This window comes from Nicotiana tabacum, chromosome 15, assembly GCF_000715075.1.
Source record: "Nicotiana tabacum cultivar K326 chromosome 15, ASM71507v2, whole genome shotgun sequence".
Lineage (NCBI taxonomy): Eukaryota > Viridiplantae > Streptophyta > Magnoliopsida > Solanales > Solanaceae > Nicotiana > Nicotiana tabacum.
The window spans coordinates 8153995-8174957 of NC_134094.1; the positions used below are offsets into that span (position 1 = coordinate 8153995).

The 20963-nt window shown below is 37.9% G+C and overlaps 1 protein-coding gene across 2 annotated transcripts; it reads left to right on the forward strand.

Annotated features, from left to right (window-relative positions):
- Positions 1 to 10517: 10517 nt before the first annotated feature.
- Positions 10518 to 16928, forward strand: LOC107782412 (plasminogen activator inhibitor 1 RNA-binding protein-like). 2 transcript variants are annotated; one of them, NM_001425828.1, is given in 8 exon segments: positions 10518 to 10892; positions 12685 to 13018; positions 13172 to 13240; positions 13339 to 13471; positions 14674 to 14832; positions 14962 to 15009; positions 16056 to 16262; positions 16702 to 16928. In NM_001425828.1, coding segments are annotated over 7 exon segments (1122 nt in total). In that variant the 5' UTR covers positions 10518 to 10696; the 3' UTR covers positions 16239 to 16262; positions 16702 to 16928.
- Positions 16929 to 20963: the final 4035 nt, after the last annotated feature.

A 20963-nucleotide genomic window follows, 5' to 3' on the forward strand; every position in this document is an offset into this window, starting at 1 on the left:
GCTGACGTGCTCCGCTTTTACGACCCCCCACCTGCGGCCAAAACCGCGCAGGTGCGATTACACCAGATGGCAGCAGCTTTATATCACGATCCAAAATCCAACTAGTCATGATGGCACCTAACCCAACTCGCTAGGTAAGCCAGTAAACCACTAACCAATTCCAATAACAATAAATAAAGTAATTAAGTAAAGGAATTATCTGAATCTTATACATTCCCCAAGAACTGGTAGTACAAATCATGAGCTTCTAAGAATATAGTTTACAAAGCAGAAATGAAATAAATACATCGTCTGTTTGAAAAGTACATAAATAGAGTTTTATAGATCTAAGGCTACCACGAACAAGAGGCAGCAACGACCGGGACGCATGTATATCTTCAAATCCATCTCCCGTCGAACACAACAACATCAACGGCCAACATCTGCACGCAAGGTGCAGAAGTGTAGTATGAGTACAACCAACCCCATGTACTCAATAAGTAACAAACTTAACCTTAGGTTGAATGTAGTGGGGAACTAACAAAAAGGTCGGGTCTAACTCCAATATTACACAACAGTTCATAACAGCATAGTACAATAACAAAAGAAGAACCTCATAAATAAAAGGCTCAGTTCGTTCAAAGTTCCAGGGAAAAAAAGGCATTTCTTTTCAAGTATCTCAGTGAAAATCCAAATCTTTTGCCGAAAAGCCAATATACGAGTAAGTTTGAAAACTGTGATTTTTCCCAAAACTCCTTTCAACAAATAGTAAGATGTTTCATTTTTAGATAGCATGAGGAAGGTACCCTCAGCACTAATATTAGAAGAGTTACTTACCTCGAACAAGCCAATTCCATCACCGAGCAAGCCAAGCGATGCTCCAAATGCCATCCCGCGTGTTTCGACCTACGAACAGCTCGAAACTAACCAAAAACAACTCAAATACATCAAACAATGCTAAATGAACCAATCCCGATTGAAAAAGATCAAATCTTGAATCAAAAGCCCAAAATCGGCCAAAAGCCCAACCCGGGCTCGCACCTTGGTACCCGACAAAATTTACAGAATCCGATAACCCATTCAATTACGAGTCCAACCACACTAGTTTCACTCAACTCCGACTCCATTTCAATGTTCAAAACTTGAAAATTCATATTATGAAACTTTGGGCCAAAACCCCCCAAATATTTCTTTAAACTCATCAACTAGTTGCTAAAAATGAAGATAGATTCATAAAATATAACCAAAATCGAGTAGAGAACACTTACCCCAATTCATATGGTGAAATTTGCTCCAAAATTCGCCTCAATCCGAGCTTGAAAATGTAAAAATAAAGCCAAAATCGCGAACCCTTGTATATAACATTTTGCCCGCATATGGCATCGCACCTGCGACCTCTGCTGACACTCTCCAACTCCGCACCTGCGGCATCGCATATGCGCCCAAATCTCCTCTTCTTCAGTCTTCCTCATCCAGCTCTCATCTCGCATCTGCGACGCCTTTGTCGCTTTTGCGGCCATCGCACCTGCGCAAACCAACCATAGGTGCGATCATACCAGAACCAGCAGCCATCAGTTTTGCACATGAAGTGAAAATGATCTGAACCTCATCCAAAACTCATCTGAGACACTCGGGACCCCGTCCGAATATACTAACAAGTCCAATAACATAACACGGACCTACTCGAGGCCTGAAATCACGCATAACATCATCGAAACAACGAATCGTACCTCAAATCGAAATCTATGAACTTTGAGACTTCAACTTCCACAAATGCCGAAACCTATCGAATTACGTCCGATTGACCTCAAATTCTTCACACACATCACATTTCACATTATAGACCTATTCCAATTTCCAGAATCAGACTCCGACCCCGATATCAAAAAGTCAACCCCCGGTCAAACTTCTCAAAAATTCAACTTTCGTTATTTCAAGCCAAATTCCACTATGGACCTCCGAATCACAATCCGAATACGCTCCTAAGTCCAAAAACACCCAACGGAACTAACAGAACCATTAAAACTATATTTCGGGTTCAAATTCACAAAAGGTCAAATTTGGTCAACTTTCCCAATTTAAAGCTTCGACAATGAAATCCATTCTTCCAATTCGATTTCGAATAACCTGAAAATCAAAAGCGACGATTCACATAAGTCATAATGTATCATACAGAGCTACTCATGCCCGTAAACTACCGAGCAAAGTGCAAATGCTCAAAACGACCAGTTGGGTCGTTACATTCTCCCCTACTTAAACATACGTTCGTCCTCGAACGTGCCGGGAGTTGTTTCCAAGCCACCACATCACTATTCCATATTACCACGCACGTACCCGGGGGTAACCCCACGTCACATTATCCCATATAGGCCTGATAATACCACATAACTGAAATTTCTTAATTCAACCTATTCCACAAGCCTTAGAATCCAATTTCCAACATCCGGAATTTCTTATAAGATCTGAAGCCCGCAACCTACACAATGTATAAGTCTAAACCAGCTGTACCAAAAGCCGTAACCATAACTCAAATACCACATAGCTCAAATGCTCGAAGCAATGATTTCTAATAACAGTAGCTGCTCAAAACAACCCAATGCAAGTAATAAACCTCATATCAAACAATACTTCATTCAAAAACCTTCGTACACTGCCAATGATGAAATAAACATGCAGAACTCATAACCATTCATCAGATCAACAAGTCATGATACTCCATCTCCTTCGACAAGAACTATAGCAAATTTCTAAGCAGACTTTCGATATTATCCTTCCAACTATGTTGTAATCAATTCCGATAGTATCCATTCTAGGTCCGATGACTTCATCTTATCAAATACCAGCTACTCTACTGACATGCCCCACTAATACTATCTAAAGCCACAACCCGTGCAAGCCGCGCTCCAATAAACAACATTCCAAATGTACTCAATCATGGAAAATGACTCGGACAAGAGAACCATCCCGCAAGCTCGACGGTTACCACCCCAACGCAATCCTAAGAGCCCATCACATACCGTAGAACCATAACACACGAATCTAACACAAGGGATCATCTCTCAACATAACTCTGCTGCAATGCGTGACCCCATCCAAACACTGATCCATATGAAATACCTCAGCCACCTCGCTCAAAATCAATAACCACGCGCAATCTGACAGCAAGTACTCAAAGTGCACTACCATAACCATAGAGAAGCAAATGACACAATGCCACACAAACCCGAAAGAACATAATCAATGCGCAATCAATCATGCATCACCCAAATACCCATCTCGTGCAAATTCCGCCATAAGGTCCCAATAGAACTGCACCATGTGTGAATATAACTAACGAATCACAACTCCTCGTAGCATAGAAGAGTAACTCATTGATCATTTCAGAATACGAATAAGCTCAACATCAACCGAATGACACATCCCTCAACAATAGCAGTATGGAGCCAACCAATCCGGCTCGATGTAGAATACACATCCTAATTAGGCCTACCAATGGACCCCACATCAACTCTGGTCACCTGCAAATAGATAAATAACCCCCGAAAGTCCACAATGACTGAATCATAACACATACTATCGTCTAGCTTAGCTTCGGCCATGACTTTACAGTCCACAACCATGAAAACAACCTGCTCTTGAGAACTCCCAGTCTCCAAATCCATAGAACACACGAATCACAATATCTCATCCCAACTCCACTGCCAGAATGTCTAACTTATCTCTCATACATGATCATCCCACGAGGAATACTTCTAAAATTCTTTCGTGCCACATAGCAAAATTTGAATATCAGCAATCGATCAACCAGGAGAGTGCCGCAGTACCAGTGAAGTATCCATAATCACCCAACAAAGCTAACCGAACCATCAAAACTCCGTTCGGGGTTCAAATTCACAAAAAGTCAAACTTGGTCAACTCTCCCAATTTAAAGCTTCGACTTTGAAATTCTTCCAATTCGATTCCGAATAACCTGAAAATCAAAACTAACGATTCACATAAATCATAATGCATCATACGGAGTTACTCATGCCCGTAAACTACCGAGCTAAGTGCAAATAGTCAAAACGACCGGTAGGGTCGTTACACTTTAGCATTTTCATAAGGCCAAATTCAATCTGTTAACCATCCGGAATCCGGACCTTAACCAAATATACCAACATGTCCCAAAATATAATACGAACTTAGTTGAAGTCTTAAACCACGTCAAACAACATCAAAAATCATGAATCACGCCTCGAATCAAACTTATAATTTCCAAATTCTATAACTTGTACCGGATTGCGTTAAATCAAGTCCGATTAACCTCAAATTTTTCACACAAGTCATAATTGATATTACAGACCTACTCCCACTTCCGGAATCGGAATTCGACCCCGATATAAAAAATTCCACTCCCGGTCAAACTTCCCAAAAATCATCAAATTTCCAACTTTTGCCAATTGACACCGAAATGACCTACAAAGCTCCAAATCAACGTCCGGACATGCTCCCAAGACCAAAATTGCCATACGGAACTATTCTCAGGCTCGGAATCCCAAATGGACATCGATATCATCAAAATCCACTTCAAGACAAACTTATAAAATTCTTAAACTTTCAAAATGTTAAATTTCCATAATAAACGTTGAAATGCCCCTGGTGATCCGATACTCAACCTGAACATACTCCCAAGTCCGAAATCATTATACGAACCTATTGGAACCTTCAAATCTCGATTCTGAGATTGTTTACTCAAAAGTCAAATCTTAGTCAATTCTCCCAACTTAAAGCTTCCGAAATTAGAATTTTCTTTCCAAATCAACTCCGAACTTCCCGAAATTCAATTCTGACCACACGTACAAGTCATAATAGCTGAAGTGAAGTTTTTCAAGACTTCAAACCGCCGAACGACGTGTTAGATCTCAAAACGACCGGTCGGGTTATTACATTCTCCCCCACTTAAACATACGTTCGTCCTCGAACGTGCCAAGAACTGCTCTGAAGTTGTCCAAAATCACTGTTTAACACCTCGTGAATCTGCCCGTGTTGCCACAACCCAATTAAGTATATTAGCTTGAGCCAGACTGAAGATTCTCTCTTTTTATTTAGTCAATAATCCTTAGAACCAAATTCGAACCTCCGAATTTCCCTACAATATATTGTTCTCACATACGAACATTGTATCGATCACTACACACAGTATCGAAACATGATTGTACACCTTTGCTGAATTCACACCTTGCACCGCATAAATCACATGACCATAATAATATCCTTTGACAACAATAACTGCAATTCCACAAATCTGATGCCCACAACATACCTCACGACGCATATAAGTCATGTTCCAACTCTTGCAATACTGCCACGACAAAGAGATGTGTAGAAATTCATAACCACCTGCCGAATTAACAAATCATTGAGTCTCCTCCTGACAAGAACCATTACCTCATTCTTAACTAAATAACGATATTTGCTCTTTAACATGCCCTATTATATAAATCTGATCGCACTAATCACAAGTCCAATAATCTCGTCTCACCCAGTACAAGATGCTCCGGCAATAAGCAATCGCAAACACTATCTAAGATTTCATATGACGCCATCAATGCGCCCACAAAATACAACTGGAATATGACACATAAGGAAGAACGAACTCTAAAAAAGAACTATCCAGCCCGCGTAACGAATAAAATGGCCATCAAATATTATGAGCCTTTCTCAGAGGTAAGAAATGGGGCACCCAAAATGAATATTAAGAATCGTGCTTAACATTTCACTGTTGCGGCGTGCAACCCGATCCAAACATGATGATGTTGTGGTGTGCAACCCGATCCACACAATATACCTGTGGCAGCGTGCCACCCGATCCAAACAATATATCTGTGGCGGCATGCCACCCGACCCGCACATGACAATCTAAAGAAAACACATATCAAGTCGTAACGCTTATACTCATAAAATGTCCGAATATCAACCACAAGCACGCCAATGGCATAATACAAATCTTTGTGAGACGGATAGCGCCATACGTTATGAAACTCAAGCACAACTAAGGTGCGATATGTGACATGCATCTCGAGAGTCATCCTGCTCACATAACACTACAGCTGCGCGGGACCTTAACACAGGTGCGGATAATCAAGCTGTCTAACAACCCACATGGCACAAAAGAGTATTACATGAAATAGGTGACGACAAAAATAACATCCAATGTCCGAAGACTCCTCCATAAGAAACGCTATGCTGAATGAACTCACCCGGCTTAGTGTAGAGCACGCATACACATTTAGACCCATCAACGGACCTCAAGCCAATTCTGATCATACCATGATGGGCAAATAACCTTTCAAGGACCCACAATGACCTATTCATGACACATAAGAATAACCGTCAAATTCGGAACAAACTCACACGATCTATAACCCAAGGAATAGAACGCCTCGCATGTATCAACTCTCGCATTTGCGATATTACCATAACCTCCATACTCGGTTCTAATCTATAATAATCAAGTGACTAAAATGTCACACATATACAAATCCCTCGCGGGGTACTCTCCCACGACCTTCCGCTCAGGTAGCAAGGTCCGCACATCGATACCACCAACCGTTCAAATTTCGTAAAACGAAACAAAAATTAGCAAGTCAATACACAAAGCCTCTTCCATAGAACACCATTATCAGGGGGCACTGGAGAAAATGCCAGCTTACTCTGAACATTTGAATTTCCCCATTGCTTATTCGAGCCAGTGGAATTCTTGTAAGCACTGAACCGTAACCTTGATTCTCAACTTTCAATCCACATGCCGCTCACTGCCCCTATCGTGCCGTTATACGAGATTACCATAACTCATCATAACTCCTGAACTACTAGTAAAATAAACACTTCCTTGGCTAGAAAACTTTTCACTTAGCTCATTTCAGAAGAACCAACACAACATGCAACTGAATTCTCAAACTGCAGAAAATATAAACCTCGAGTCATGATCTAAACTGCCATAACTCTTTCGGAATCAATTTACACAATAAAGCCATTTGAATCAAGTACCTCCCAAATCAACCAAGTTGTGGTGGCGCTCAAGCTCAAGTGTACAATCACAAACTACATGTATAACTTCACACACCGAAGGGACTGATCATTGCCACAATCATGCCGATTCAACCATTATTATCCGACCCAACGTCTTCTAATTTACTCTTGACCTGACTTAGAAATATAATATCTACATTCACAACATAACGAACTTGATTCGCACTCACCCCGAGTGACCTAAATCGCGAGACCACATCGTCTCCGTACTCATGAACCATCTCATACCCACCTTATGTGCTCAATAGCACCTCAAACTGGTACACCCATTCTGCAAGCCCTTCCGCGAATCCGAGACTATTTCTTCCTTTCCTCCAATACTGCACTGCATACCCGATGATAACATAGAACATTCCAAGTCTCGTTCACAATCCGCTGTGAAGAATCGATCCTTAACCACACGACGGACCTGAAATCCTTAGGCACCGCACTTTAATTCTTGAACCCACTAGAACCGTTGTTGAGAGTCACCCACTCTGACCTAATCCCGAATATCACCAAACTTCAACGCTCTGCTAGTGCATGAACACACTATCAAAGAAGCAACTAGCTAAATTCTTTTCCTTGTACATTACATCCACAAGAAGCATAAACTCTGAGTCTTCCTAAAACATGCACCTCATTCGATAAGGCGAAGTATAGCACATATTCATCAAGCTCCTTGCTCGAATTACTCCTGATATTTTCTTTTCTTAGTCATAAATAATCCACCAATGCATCGATAACCAGAAAGCGCATAAGCAGACAACCACGCGATCCAATCGTAGACAGTGGGGCTCCCCCACTTAGTTTTAGGCAACCCTCACATAATGTAGAGCCCACAACGATTCCTCCTTCTCAATTACCATGATCCCGTACCGTTAACTTGCCAAATTTCTTGAAGTTTTTTGTTAAGCTCTTCATGAACATTCTGAATCATCAGTCACAATCACGTATTCGACCTCTTACTGGGTAGCAAGTAGTATTCTTTGCAGAAGCTTCATCAACATCATGCAACTGCTATCCTGCTCACCGGAGATAACCCACATGTGGAATTTGTTACCAACATCTTCCAACGACGTTGCAGTGGGTACAACTACTACGTAATCAGTAAACCCTTCTGAGCCCATGCTCATTCACCAGTTGTACAAGTCCGTTAACTCCTCGTTGACATCAACTAAAAATGCGCCAATATATTTCAATTCGAAGTCATATTGCATTCCCCTTCATATCAAGCAAACTCCTTTTTGTCGTATCCAATCTTCCTCAGTATAGTAGCCAACGTTCCAAATTAAGTCAGTAGACCTAATCACTATCCACCATGACTCCCAAATCACTCTAAACTTTTCTCAAATCATGTGGCTATCCTACCATAGAATCTATACGCTACTCTGTCACTCCCACTTCGGCTAAACCATTTTCTTTAAGTAATTTCTCGACATCTGCTTTTCATACTTGATCTGCTAGTAATTCAACCACCGCGAGATACCTCCCGTCATGTCCTTCCTCATTCTTCGTTGCCTAAATATTGCCTCAAATCAAATCCATACCTGTAGCACTGGAACCAATGAATTGCTACCAACTATAAACCTCTTAGAATACCATCTTTCTCGAGCCATCAATATTAGAAACACCGATTCGATTTTGAACCACTGCGCACCGCTATCTCTGACGACCGCTTCCCCCAGCGTCCTTTCACATTGAAGAAGACCATAACACCGACGAACTTAATACATTCAAACAAGGAAAACGATACCATATCATAGATAAAAATTTCACCACGCTCGAAAATACCAAGTCTCGTTACTCCATCAACCCAAGCCTGAACATTCATTGTCTGATTGCCTTTTCTTTGCTGGAAATAAATGCCGAACCTCTAAATCATGTGCTGAGAAATCCTCATTTCAAGTCATTCAGTGCTTCGACACATAAACAAACACCTCAATATTACACCAACACTGTGCGATAACAATGTCTGAACATCATAGCAATCTGCGCGTAGCCTCGACGCCATCGAAAATACAGCTACTGAGTTGAAATGACAAAACATACTTCCGTAAGAAGACGATAATAACTTGCTCGAATGTTCAGGGAGAAACATCTTGCTCCACGTCTGTAGTACCACTGCAACTCCTCGATGCCCAACTGACACAAGTGCCCAACACCCTACAAGAATGAATAGGAAGGAAATAAAGGTATAAGCCTTAAAGAAATCAAATCGCACGATGAGGAATCAAGAAGGGAAGTGACGAGGGGTCGACTTCGACACTTACTATGAGCTAACAATAAAATACCGAAATTATAATTAAGCATGGATTATGTAAATACAGCTAAAAACTCAATAACAAGAAATAAATAAATAATTCTTTCACTGATAGTAAATCCTAAATTATTTTTCATCATTTAACAAATTAATCTCTCAAGCCAATGAAACAATATCAATTATAACTGGACTCCACGAATTATTACGAGGTCGTACGGCCCGATCCAATATACAAATATATAAATTATGCATTGCCTAGGGTCGAATGTCATGAACCGTATATGCATCTATCTGCTACCGAGGCGTTCGACCCGCTCCACGAGAAGAGAAAATACTTTATAAATACTCGATTCAAGATTATTAAGAGGCTAATATTCAAAGAAACATCAATTCTAGTGCTTCATTTGCGGCCGCACAATTCCTATGCGGTCCGCAATTTGCTACAAAACCTGTTGGGATTTTCTTCATTGTTTGCTACCGCAAAGTGAATTATGCGGTTCGTACTTTGCAAGCTCTTGTGTCTTTTGTTGCCTTGTGTTTTGATTACTCCTTGTTGAGTCGGATTTCATCTCGGGAGTCCAACTCTCCTGTAATTTTTGCACATTTCATCAGTTTTGGGAACACAATTAAACGATTTTAGACTAAAATAAAAGCTAAAAGGCGCTAATAAGCAGTCAAAATCCCCACTTATCAGCCTTATAACAACAAGTTAAATTGAATTCATAATTTTCGACGCGCAACACAAATTTATGTGCAAAAGTTTACTCATTTCACAATAAATTATATGAATCCATAACTTAAAAAATATAATGTGATCAATACTAAAAACATTAAATGTTGAATCTATAGAGAATTTTGGATCCACCTCTGCATAGGCTAAACATTAGGGGTATTATCACTTTTTGTCCGTACCAAAAATTATTTATATTCGGTAGTCAAAAAATATATAAAATTTATATAAATTTTATATATAGTATATATATATAATATAAAAAAATTAAAAAATATATATTTTGTGATTATTAGTTTGAGAACGTCTATACAGTCATATTTCCCTAAACTCTTTACATATTAAACCCAAAGTAGCAACAAAATCACAAAGCCCAGTAAACAACCCAAAAAAACAGCCCGAGCCCATACCCATTCAACACTGACCCCCCCCCCCCCCCCAACACACAAACCAATCGCTAGGGTTTTTAACCTTCACTTCACAGTTCAGTCGCTCAATTATCAGCCGCTTTGTCACAAATTTCGTTTCTCTCAAATTCCTCCTCTATTGCGCTTTTATATTATACCAAAAAAAATTCATCTCAATGGATTTTAATAACTAAAGTTTTCTTCTGATTTTAACCTTTAGTATTTCTATTTGTTAGGACTCAGGAAAAAAAAGAGTGAAAAATAATAATGGCTACACTGAATCCATTTGACCTATTGGATGATGATGCTGAGGACCCAAGTTTGGATGAGTTGAAACTGGCTCAAGCTCAGGCTTCAACTGTTTCCTCTGTACCCAAGAAAACGGGCTCAGTTCAGGCCCAAGCCCAGCCCGCTAAGCCTGCTGCTAAGTTGCCTTCCAAACCAGTTCCACCTTCTCAGGCTGGTAAATATGCATTTCTAATCATTTTTAAATATATTCTTTTGTTTTAGGTTACTGTATATTCGTTCATACTTTTTTTTTGTATTTTGGGTTCATATTTTGTGTGAAACTGGCCGATGGTGCTGAACGAATATAGAAGATTCTTATAGCTGGCCCGTTTAGTTTGGATTGAAACGTAGTAGTTTTTATTATTATTATTATTATTATTATTATTGTTGTTGTTGTTGTTGTTGCCGTGGTAGTAGTAGTGAATAAGTATGGTTTTTTAATTAGTTATGTTGTAAGTTATGTACATTGACAGTGTAATGAAATTTTTATGTCATTAGTGAAATTTCACTTGGTATAGCACGTCACTTACTATTTATTTTAGGCTGCTAATCAATGCTTATTAAATGAGTTTGAGTTCTATACACTGAGGTGGTAATTTTTTTTTACACATTTAGGTCACATATTATGTAATTACAGGCGAATACATTGATAAGCATTAATTCTTGATCTAGTAAAAATGATGCTCCAACTAACATGCTGTTACTGTTTCATAGTCTTTACAGTGTCAGTGTATATATAGCTTAAATCCTTATTAAATGTAGTTACTTGCAATTACCCATTAAGTGACTTGATGGTGTAAAAATTCATTAGACTGTCAATGCACATAATTATGCTCATTGGAGATTATATGAACGATGAGGAAAAAGATAAGTGTGCAGAAAGTTGTGGTGGTTGCCTAAACGGCGATGAACTCGACTAATAGCTTGGTTGGCCAAGCTTCTAAAATCAGCTTATTTTGAAAAGTATTTTTTTTAAAAGTGCTTTTGTGAGAAGCAAATTGTGTTTGGCTAATCAATTTGAAAAATACTTTTATGGTAGCAATTAGTGTTTGGCCAAACTTTTAAAAAGTGCTTCTAAGTGTATTTTCTCAAAATTGATCTGGAGAGAAGCTACTTCTTTCAGCTTTTCAATAAGCAGTTTCTGCTTCTACTCAGTAACACTTTTTTTCATTCCAAAAGAGTGGCCAAATATCTTAACTTTGGAAAATAGCACTTTTGGCTAAAAAAGCACTTTTGGCCAAAAAAGCTTGGCCAAACAGGCTATAAGGCTTGAGTTTTCAACTTCTTAGTTGTTTTTAAGAGAATACGTGCTATTTACAAGGTGATGCTTGTTCTCTTCTCTTTTGTTGTCTATTGCATAGCTGCCTGAAGTATTTATTGTGGGAATGTTTTTGCTCTTCCCAATGTGACACTGTTATGTCATAGTATGGGGTTATGTTTATCTTTAATGCTTATACTTTTAGGTGATACAAATCAATCAATCAATTAAGTCTCAGTCCATAATTAGTTGGGTTTGAATCAATCAACACTTTTAGGCTTTAAAAATTACTTGGAATTAATGGTGGTTTACTAAATGTTTATGCAATTATTTTCTGTCTGTTCTCTAAGTAAATATGATAGCTTGCATGTGGATGGGAAGAGAATGTGCTCTGTGATTGCCAGATAAAGTAGGGTTATACTGCCGAAATTTGATTAGCAGGATCTTTGTTACAAGTGGTAGATAAATCTAATAGAGAATGTGTCATTCTTGCGTCCCTTGACTGTCTGCCGTGTGCGTCTCATATTTGATTTTGATGTTCTGGTGTTCAGTACTTACCACATCTCTATATCAGACAAGTAAGCACTCTGGAATTTGCTATTGTTGTGGTCTCCTTCATTCTAGCTCGCTATCCACCTTTTGTCTATTAACTTCTAGCTCTCGGTACTGAGTTACTCAATTGGGTATTTGTGTAACAATTTCTGAACAGTGAGGGATGCAAGGAGTGACAGCCAGCGTGGAGGAGGCCGCGGGGGTCCACGTGGGGGAGGCCGTGGACGTGGGCCTGGGCGTGGACGCGGGTTTAACCAAGAATCTGCTGATGATGAGAATGCTTTTGGCAGCAACAATGGATTCTCTGGGCGGTACAGAGTTCAAGAAGATGGAGAGTCAGGAAAGCTCTCTGAAAGGAGAGGTGGATATGGTGGACCTCGTGGGGGGTTCCATGGAGGTCGTCGTGGTGGTTTCAATAATGGAGATGCTGCAGAAGGAGAAGGGGAACGCCCACGGAGAGTGTTTGATCGACGAAGTGGAACTGGCCGTGGGTAAGTGATTCTGCTGTATTTAAAAATCATCCAACTGCATTCCACAATCCAATTTGTCTGGGTTGTTCAATCGCTCTAAATTGTGGTTATTGTGATTGTCATTGTTTCTTGGGCATATGATGCGTATCTTTATTGACATGTCCTATTGTATAGGAATGAGTATATTAAGCGGGAGGGCTCTGGTCGTGGAAATTGGGGAACTCCCGCAGATGACATTGCACAGTGAGCACTGTTATCTCAATTTTTTGTTTTCTTATTCCTCTTGCCTTTACGTATGAGCTTTTCGTGATAGTTGAATGCTGGTTTTTATCCAAATTCAGAGAGACTGAAGTGCCTGTTAATGATGGCGAGAAGATTGTTGAGGCTGAGAAAGAAGCTGGACAGGAAGAAGCTGAAGACACCAATAAGGATTCTACTGCTGCTGAGCCAGAAGAGAAGGAACCTGAGGAGAAGGTAACAGTCATTTTCTGTTGAAGGTCGTTTTTTGTTTTGCTTGTTTACATGCTCTAAACTCTACTCCTGCAAATTAATATCCGTCTCACTTCATCCTTTTTGGTGATGGTTTTGGGGGATATAGGAGACATAAATTTCAATATTGAATTTCTGGACTGTCTCATTGTCGTTTTTAATCAGTTTGGATAATGAATATCAGCTCAGTTGCGTCTAATTGTCAATATACTAATGCAATCTAACCTTTTTGAAACCAGTAATCTGGTTTATTTATTGTTGATAAGACTCAACATTATCCAAGTATCTGTCTCATTGTCGTTTTTAATCAGTTTGGATAATGAATATTAGCTCAGTTGCGTCTAATTGTCAATATACTAATGCAATCTAACCTTTTCGAAACCAGTAATCTGGTTTATTTATTGTTGATAAGACTCAACATTAGCCAAGTATCTGTCTCATTGTCGTTTTTAATCAGTTTGGATAATGAATATTAGCTCAGTTGCGTCTAATTGTCAATATACTAATGCAATTTAACCTTTTCGAAACCAGTAATCTGGTTTATTTATTGTTTATAAGACTCAACATTATCCAAGTATTTTCTACGGTAGTATCATTTCCTTCCAATAGACCAGGAAATAACGGCCACGTGTGCTCGTATTAACATGTAAGATTAAGTTGAAACAGCCATCCTATTAAAGATTTATTCTTGTAGTTTGGATCGTGCATTGAAGGGTAATAATATGAATTTGGGAATAGTCACCGTATTCTTACGAATGATTCTTGACATCAGTTGGAGGATATCTTGCTACAATTATTCCCTCCATCTTTGCCAACTTCTGAAAAGGGCCTTAGGTTAGGTGCAGACACTGTCCACCGCTATTCCAATTGGGAACATCATTTATTCTTGTTGGCTTTAGTCCCTCGTTCTTGACTAGAGCCATTTCTTTTAAAAATGGCATCATACTCCTATCAATGTTACCTGCAGCAGATGTTTCTGTGAAGTAGATATGAACTTGGACTACTGTTTTCTGATAGACTAGGTACTTCTTAACCTTGATTCGTATTTGTTGGATTAACTTTTTTGTAGCTATTTATTTACACTGTTGTAGATAGTGTTATATGCATAGATTCCAGTAGTTTTTATTCACATGTATCTCTTATCATTATTCGGAACTAATATCATTCATATCTGTTTGTGTTGGTAGGAGATGACCCTTGAAGAGTATGAGAAGCTAATGGAAGAGAAGAGGAAGGCGTTGCTGGCTCTAAAGCCTGAGGAAAGAAAGGTTAATTTGGACAAAGAACTTGAATCCATGCAACTTCTCTCAAACAAGAAGAATGATGATGAAATCTTCATTAAATTGGTGAGTTTTTTTAGGGCTTTCCTGCTAATTTATAGTTGCTTAATTCTTGTATTAATAATTAATCGTTGTATTAAGAACTTGATTGTGCTGTATGGTAGCTTATTCATCATGCTTGAAATTTTGTGGCAGGGTTCCGAGAAAGAAAAGAGAAAAGAGGCCGTGGAAAAAGCCAGAAAGGTACTTTAATTTTTCTCTTTAAGTGGCTAAATTTGTATCATAGCAATTGGAGACATGATTTGTTATGCATCTCTTTGTTGGGAATCCCTTCCATTTCATAAACCCAGTGTTTAAAAATGCCAAAAGGGCAAAATTGCCTCAAGACCCATGGTGCTTGAACGAAAAGCGATTTGTGAAGCTCTTCTTTGAAATGAAGCACACAATTTTGGAAAATTAAAAAAATGACAACTTGATGATTTTAGTAGTATAATAATCAAATTTTAATTAAAATAACTTATTTAAACATCCAATATACAATAATGCCAATGTTGAAACAACTCCTCAAATTTGAGATTTAAAGAACCGCCATTTTTCTTTTGGGTATCTTTGCATGTCATTGTTTAAAGCACACTTTTTCCTGAAGCACATCGCTTTACCCATAAAGCGGTTACCCTTGCTTCGCATCGCATTGCTTAGGCGTTAGCTTTTAATAACACTGCATAAACCTACTGTTATATGTGCCTTTTTATTGTCAAAAGTTATGCACCTAAGGGACTCTTCGCGCAAGGGAGAACAATTCATCCTGCCACCCTTCTACCCCTCCCAATAGAGAAAAATTGTGTTATTCTGAACTTTCAGGATTATGGAAAATAAAATTTCAGTTAATGCTTTCTAAGACCGTAAGCTGTCTATGCTCTTGGTTGTTTAGTTGTATATCAGTTTCCGACATGATGAAAACTATTCCCAAGTCATGGAGGTTTGACTCGTACATTGATTACTCGCTTCAACAGCCTCTCCCCTTGATTTCTAGTGGGGCAAGAGTAGGGTAGGGAAGTGATTTTATGTATGCAGTTATGCTGGTGTCAGTATTATAATTTATCTGGTTTCACCTCAAAATCATTTAATTTTGCACTGGCTCTCTTTCAAAGGAAGAGCGTGAAAGTCTACACTTTTGTAGGATGTGTGCAAGTATAATATAAAGACAATATATTGATTCACTAACTTTTGAGTGGAATAGATTTAATTATTGATTAAGTATGAGGCTTGATTGATTTTATTTCTTGCAGACTCAAAGCATAAACGAGTTCCTGAAGCCTGCAGAAGGAGAAAATTACTCTCGCCGTGGTGGTCGTGGCAGGGGACCGGGCCGTGGAAGAGGTGGTTTTGGTGGTGGTGTTGGTGGAAACAAAAGCTTTTCAGCCCCATCAATTGAAGATGTTGGCCAGTTCCCGTCCTTGGTTGCCAAATAAGGGAGCAACTCTGGCATGGATTAGGTAAAAGGGAGCTACTCTTGCCATCTGAACTGTCTTCTTTTCTCCATATTTATGATATTTGGGCTTTTTGAGGATAGCTGAATATTTCCTGGAACCTTTGAGCATTCCTCTATTAGAATGGTTTTGATCAACCTTATAATAGTTCTGTATGTGTGTAAATTTAGATGTTTTATGGGGTTGGTTTCTTTTTGTTGACTTTTGACATGCATGGAAACCCTTCTCTTCATATATAGGTGCAAGGATCTAATTTAATGTTTTTTGTTTACTTGTCAAATCAGTTTTTACGTGCAAAATGGATAATGATTCATACAGTTGATCCTAGCTAATTTGATATTGAGATGTTTGTGACAGTTGATTTCTTATCTAGATTGCACTTCTAGTGGTTCTTTTGAGAAAATTTGGAAGGTCTTTTACCCTAAATATGTTTGCTGCTGTGTAGGATGAAATTTGATCAGCCTGAAAGTTGACAGAGGCCAGTTTCTGCGTCTATAACAGACATTTTTGATTATTGTATGAACATGGAGCAAATGAGAATGTTACAAAAATGGTTCATGCAGAAGACTTTTATTATGTTTCTGGTAGTTGTAATGTTGTGTTTCTTATGTTTTTGTAGTGATAAAGGGATTTCTAGCAAGAGCTTAATTCATGATTTTGAATTTGCATCTTAGTTTGTCTTTCTCACCTGTAAGTGCATCATTAGCCAATGGCATGACACAGATGCAGCCATAACCATATGGTTAAAAAGATGGAGCAAACATGGAGAGTAACATCCAATTTTGAGTGTTGCAAGTGGACTTGGCAAATTGTCTTCCCATTCCAGGACTACGTGCAAAATGTTTCCATATCTTCGGAGTAGTCAAAGGAAGTACGGCGAGTCCAAGAGGGAATAAATTGACTAAGTATCGATGTCGGGTTCTCTCTTCTCTTCATGAATCTTAGTTGGAAGCCTCCGTTTTCAATGAAGTAGGAGCTTGCACCCTACCTAGCGGTACTTCTATCGCTTGCCTCTTGTGGTTCTGTTTGAAAGACAATTGCGAGAACCTAGTCTTAGATGGTTCGTCACTTGTGGTCCTGTTTGAAAGACAATTGCAGTTTGAGCGGTCCTTCCTGGGCAGCTACGGCTAGGAGTCCCTAGACCTAGAATCAGATTAATAGTCAATAGAAGTCCTGGGAAATAGGAATGGCAGGTGGGGCAGGGTGGGTTTTGTCGGAACCCACATAATTTCAACCCGCCCCCTGCATAGGATTTAAACCCGCATCCACCTGCCCCACACCCCACCCTTGTTCACCTGCCCTGCATAGTATTTAAACCCATTGTCCACCCCTCACACTCCACCTGAGTTCACCCGTCCTGTCCCACAATTTTTTTAAATTAAAATTCTCTTTTTTGTAGGTCTATTTTGCCAATCCGCGACCTGTCCTCCCTCGTGCGACTATTGAATCCGCCCCGTCCTGCAACCACGAACTCCCAAATCTGCCCTGCTAACGCTCAAACCCGCACAGTCCCATTGCCATCCATATTAGTAAAGGAAAATATGAACTCCAATAATGGATAGAATAAACAAGCTAGTGGACTTTAAATACTTAAATAGATTAAATTGAAAAAACTATATTCTCCAGCGTATCTTTTGATATACCAGCAAGGTTGCAACATTATATGTTTAATACTTTTGGAGGGGAGTGTAAAGAAATGAACTAAGGCAAACACTAGCTTAACCAATATACCAAGTTTTTCTACAAGTGTTGTGTATAATCTAATAACAAGGATTGTCAATTTGCATAATATACTGTAACCAAATGCAAGAAATAATTAATACTAACATAATGACGGTTAATATATATTTCTTCTCACAGATCACCTAAAACTAATTTTACGCGCCACATGAAAACATCATTGGATAATGTGACTCTAATAGTTCTCTTTCGATCCAAAATAAGTGATTTTTTGGTTGTTTTCACACATATTAAAAAATTTCCTTTTTAGCATTAATTAACAATAGAATTAACCATATTAACCTTTACTATTTCTTCACATAAACACTTCTAAAACATATTCCAACACTATTTACTCCAAGGGTAATGTAGGAAACAAATAAATAATTCATTCTTGGAATATGAAAAAATCACTTATTTTGGACCACAAAAAACAAGCCAAAAAAAAACTTTTTGTGGACCGGAGGGAGTAATGTTTCATTTGACCTAAAAAAGTTTAACTTCTTTAAGTTGATAATGTAAAAGAATTTTTATACAATCATGTCTACTAAAAAAGATAATTGTTCATGAAAGTGGGACTAGTAACATGAAAAATACTATAGATTACCACCTATAACAAACATGAGCGGATGTACCGTTTACTCTATAAATTCAGTAGAACCTAGTAACTTTCGCTCAAACCCTATATTTATCTTACAATTTCTTTGAATACAGTTAAACTTTTCTATAACAGTCATCCTCTATAGCATCACTTCACTATAACGGTTAGGTTTTCTTTGGAACAAATTTGTCATATTATGTTATAATATTTGTTCTTTATAAAAGTACTTCGTTGTAGCATGTAGCAGTCAAAAAGTGTTTTGAACAAACGAAGTTCTTATATAAAAGTTTGATTGTATATACAAATTATAAAATCTAGAACTCGATAACTCCAAGTCGTTAAAAATCAGAACCCATAAATTTTAAATTCTAGATTTTCGACCAGTTAAAATATACCGATAGTGTAATTTCTTTTATTGCATCACTTATAAATTAAATCCAAAAGATGATAGCAGCAATGTTTTCAGCTAGAACCCATCATATTTCCCCATCAACATAGCGGCACAATAACTGCAGTTGGTAACCCCAACAAATAATTGATTTTTTCAAAGGCCTCATTACTGTCTGTGTCTGTTCCATTTTGATGACCAATTAATGTTGTCAACTGTATCTGCATTTTGATGACCAAATAATAGTATGTTTGGCTAAGCTTCTTTTATGGCAAAAATACTTTTGTTTTGGTCAAAAATATTTTTTTTTAAAATTAAGGTGTTTGACCAAGCTTTTGAAAAGAAAAAGGTCATTTTGAGGAGAAACATAAATAATTTTGGAGAAGCAGAAAAAATGAGTTTCTCTCCAAAAACACTTTTTTGAAAAACACTTTTGAGAAAAATACATTTAGAAGGAGTTTTGTAAAGCTTGGCCAAATACTAATTGCTGCTCAGGAGTACTTTTTAAATTAATTAGTCAAATACAAACTGCTTCTCACCAAAAATACTTTTGAGAAAAGCACTTTTGAAAAAAAATACTTCTCAAAATAAGCTGATTTTTGCAGCTTGGCCAAACGGGCTATAAGTATTCACGTTCACCTGTCTCCAACCTACTCCCTCTGGTCCACAATAAGTGATTTTTTAGCTATTTTCACACAGATTAAAAAATTCACATTTTAACATTAATTAACAATGAAATTGACCATATTAACCTATCTCTTCACATAAACACTCCTAACACATACTCTAACACTATTTACTTCAAAGGCAATGTAAGAAAAAAATAATTAATTCATTCATGAAATCTGAAAAAATCACTTATTTTGGACCACAAAAAAGAGCAAAAAAAATCACTTATTGTGGACCGGAGGGGTAGCATATATCCCCTCAAACACACACACACACACACACACAAGAAGTGAAGCTAGATTATGAGGTACGGGTTCGACCGAATCCAGTCATTTTTACTTAAATAGTATATTTGTATTAGGTTCAATTGCGAACCATAGGTTCCACGACAGATTCAGAATAAATAAATTTCAAATTCTGGCTATGGACATGCACAAAAGCCGTATTCCAAGCGAATTGATTATCATTTGGCCCCCTCTTAAACACGAAGAAGGGTGAATTCCAGAGAGAATTGCATGCCAAAGCTCTGACTCCGAAAATGAGTTGACATCAATTATACTCCCTATGGAGTAAAAAGCGTAGGAATATTTATTATATTTTTAATGAATAAATTAAGATTAATATGGCTATTTTTATTATTAATTAATATTAAAAGGTGAATTTCTTAACATATGTGAAAACAGCCAAAAAATATCAATTAAAGTGGATCGAAAAGAATAACAAAATAGATTTAGCCTCGGAGTCCTGCTTGGTTGGGACACCCTTTAAAAAAGTCAAGTGAATGAACTTAACCATTGTTTAAATATAGCAGGTTCTAATAGGTTAAAGATTCATTGGTCGAGATCCATTCCTCTTTCTAAAAAAAATAATAATCTAAAAGGGCATAGGAGATTACGGGTTCGAGTCATGGAAACAACCTATTGTAGAAATACAGAGTAAGACTGCGTACGATAGAACCTTGTGGTCCGGCCCTTCCCCGGATCCCGCGCATAGCGGGAGCTTAGTATACCGGGCTGCCCTCTAATCTAAAAGGGCACATATAGAAAAATCTTTGTTTGATATACTATAAGTATACATAACTATGCAACATAAAGATCAATGAATATATTATATATATAACTTTCATGAAAATTATAGCTGTAATTAACTATGTATTAAATGTTACAGGTACTCCATTTTGAAGAGAGTACTCCAATAGCTAATGTCCTCTCATATTACAGCTAATGTATTTAGGGCCAGTTTGTCCATAATAATAATTATTATTATTATTATTATTATTTTTTAAAAAAATATGTTTGTTCATGAAATTTTGAAAGTTTTTGAAAATTTT